At 44.2% G+C, this 1174-nt stretch overlaps 1 protein-coding gene across 1 annotated transcript in view; it reads right to left on the bottom strand.

The window, feature by feature from the left end:
* Nucleotides 1–585: 585 nt before the first annotated feature.
* Nucleotides 586–1174, bottom strand: part of LOC103521599 (keratin, type I cytoskeletal 9-like) — a gene marked incomplete at its 3' end in the record, with an annotated part of 1528 nt that continues 939 nt past the window's right edge. Inside the window, exon 2 of the mRNA XM_017448855.1 lies at nucleotides 586–1172. Within this exon, the coding sequence (XP_017304344.1) occupies nucleotides 586–1172 (587 nt within the window). The remainder of the gene's footprint in view (nucleotides 1173–1174) is intronic.

Genomic DNA, 1174 nt, shown 5'->3' with positions numbered 1-1174 from the left:
GGAGACCTTAATACCTTATCTTTCTTTGTAAGATTTCTGCCTACGTAACTGTTATCTCTCAACTTTTACCTCGGGAGACCTTTGTAAGATTTCTACCTTTGTAAAACCTCGTCCTACGTGAAATTCTCATCTCTAATCTCTTACCTTTGTAAGACCTCTACCTCTACCTCAAAAGGCCTTTTTGGTCTTTCTTTTCTCAAGAAGTTTGATGGAGGAAACTGTGACAAAGAAGAAAGCTAGTCGTTCCGAGAACAAGCCTCATCTGTTTCAGAATCTAGGTTAGAGTTCGCCGGTAGGTAATCAGAATGCCCGCCACTCGCGCTGAAACCGTCCGACGGTCTGTCAGACCGTCTGAATGTGTGTGTTGGAAAAAGCTTCAGACAACGTCTGTCGGACGTTCTAAGCACGAGTGGCTTAGATAACACGTAATATCTAATGATAAATAGGTACCTACTTATTGATGTTTCTTAAACAAATAAGTAAATTAATTACATTATTTCGAACGAAACAATTTTTTTTTTTTTCAACGCAAATTCTTTTCAAAGATAAGGGAAAAATTTTGCCCCCTTGGAAAAATTTGTGTACTTTTTTTAAAGTTCCTATTCCTGTCCCACCATTACCTGATTGGCCACCAGAGAAACCTAAGCCTTCACCTCCTCCCAAACCTATATGCACGCCATTGCTGCCCATCCCAAGTCCAAAACTACCACCACCTCCACCCAGCTTTATCCCTCCTGTTCCAACTCCATTGCCTCCAGACAAAGCATATTGCGTCGATTGCAATCCAAAAGAGCCAAGTCCTCCTCCACTTTTACTTTCAGATTTAAACCCATATGCTCCATTTGAACTCAAGTTGCCTCCACTACCACCTCCCAAAGTGAATTGACCGTTTACCCCATTGCCTCCCTGAATGCTAAAACTACCTCCGCTGCCACCTTTGCTGGCGCTGTCAGCTTCAATATTCAAACTACCACCTGACGCTCTTCCCATAGCCCCTTCGGATGACCAGCCAAATCCACCATTTCCCCCAGTACTGGAGATATCTATGCCAACGTTACCTCCTCCAACACCTCCACCAGTGGTGAACTTAGCACCGCTCATACCTCCTCCACTACCACCTGCAAGCCCAAACTGACCGCTTCCCCCATTACCTCCCTGGATGCTAAAACTACCT

Source organism: Diaphorina citri, unplaced genomic scaffold (genome assembly GCF_000475195.1).
Source record: "Diaphorina citri unplaced genomic scaffold, Diaci psyllid genome assembly version 1.1 scaffold5550, whole genome shotgun sequence".
Classification (NCBI taxonomy): Eukaryota; Metazoa; Arthropoda; class Insecta; order Hemiptera; family Psyllidae; genus Diaphorina; species Diaphorina citri.
This window is presented reverse-complemented; position numbering and strand designations above follow the sequence as displayed.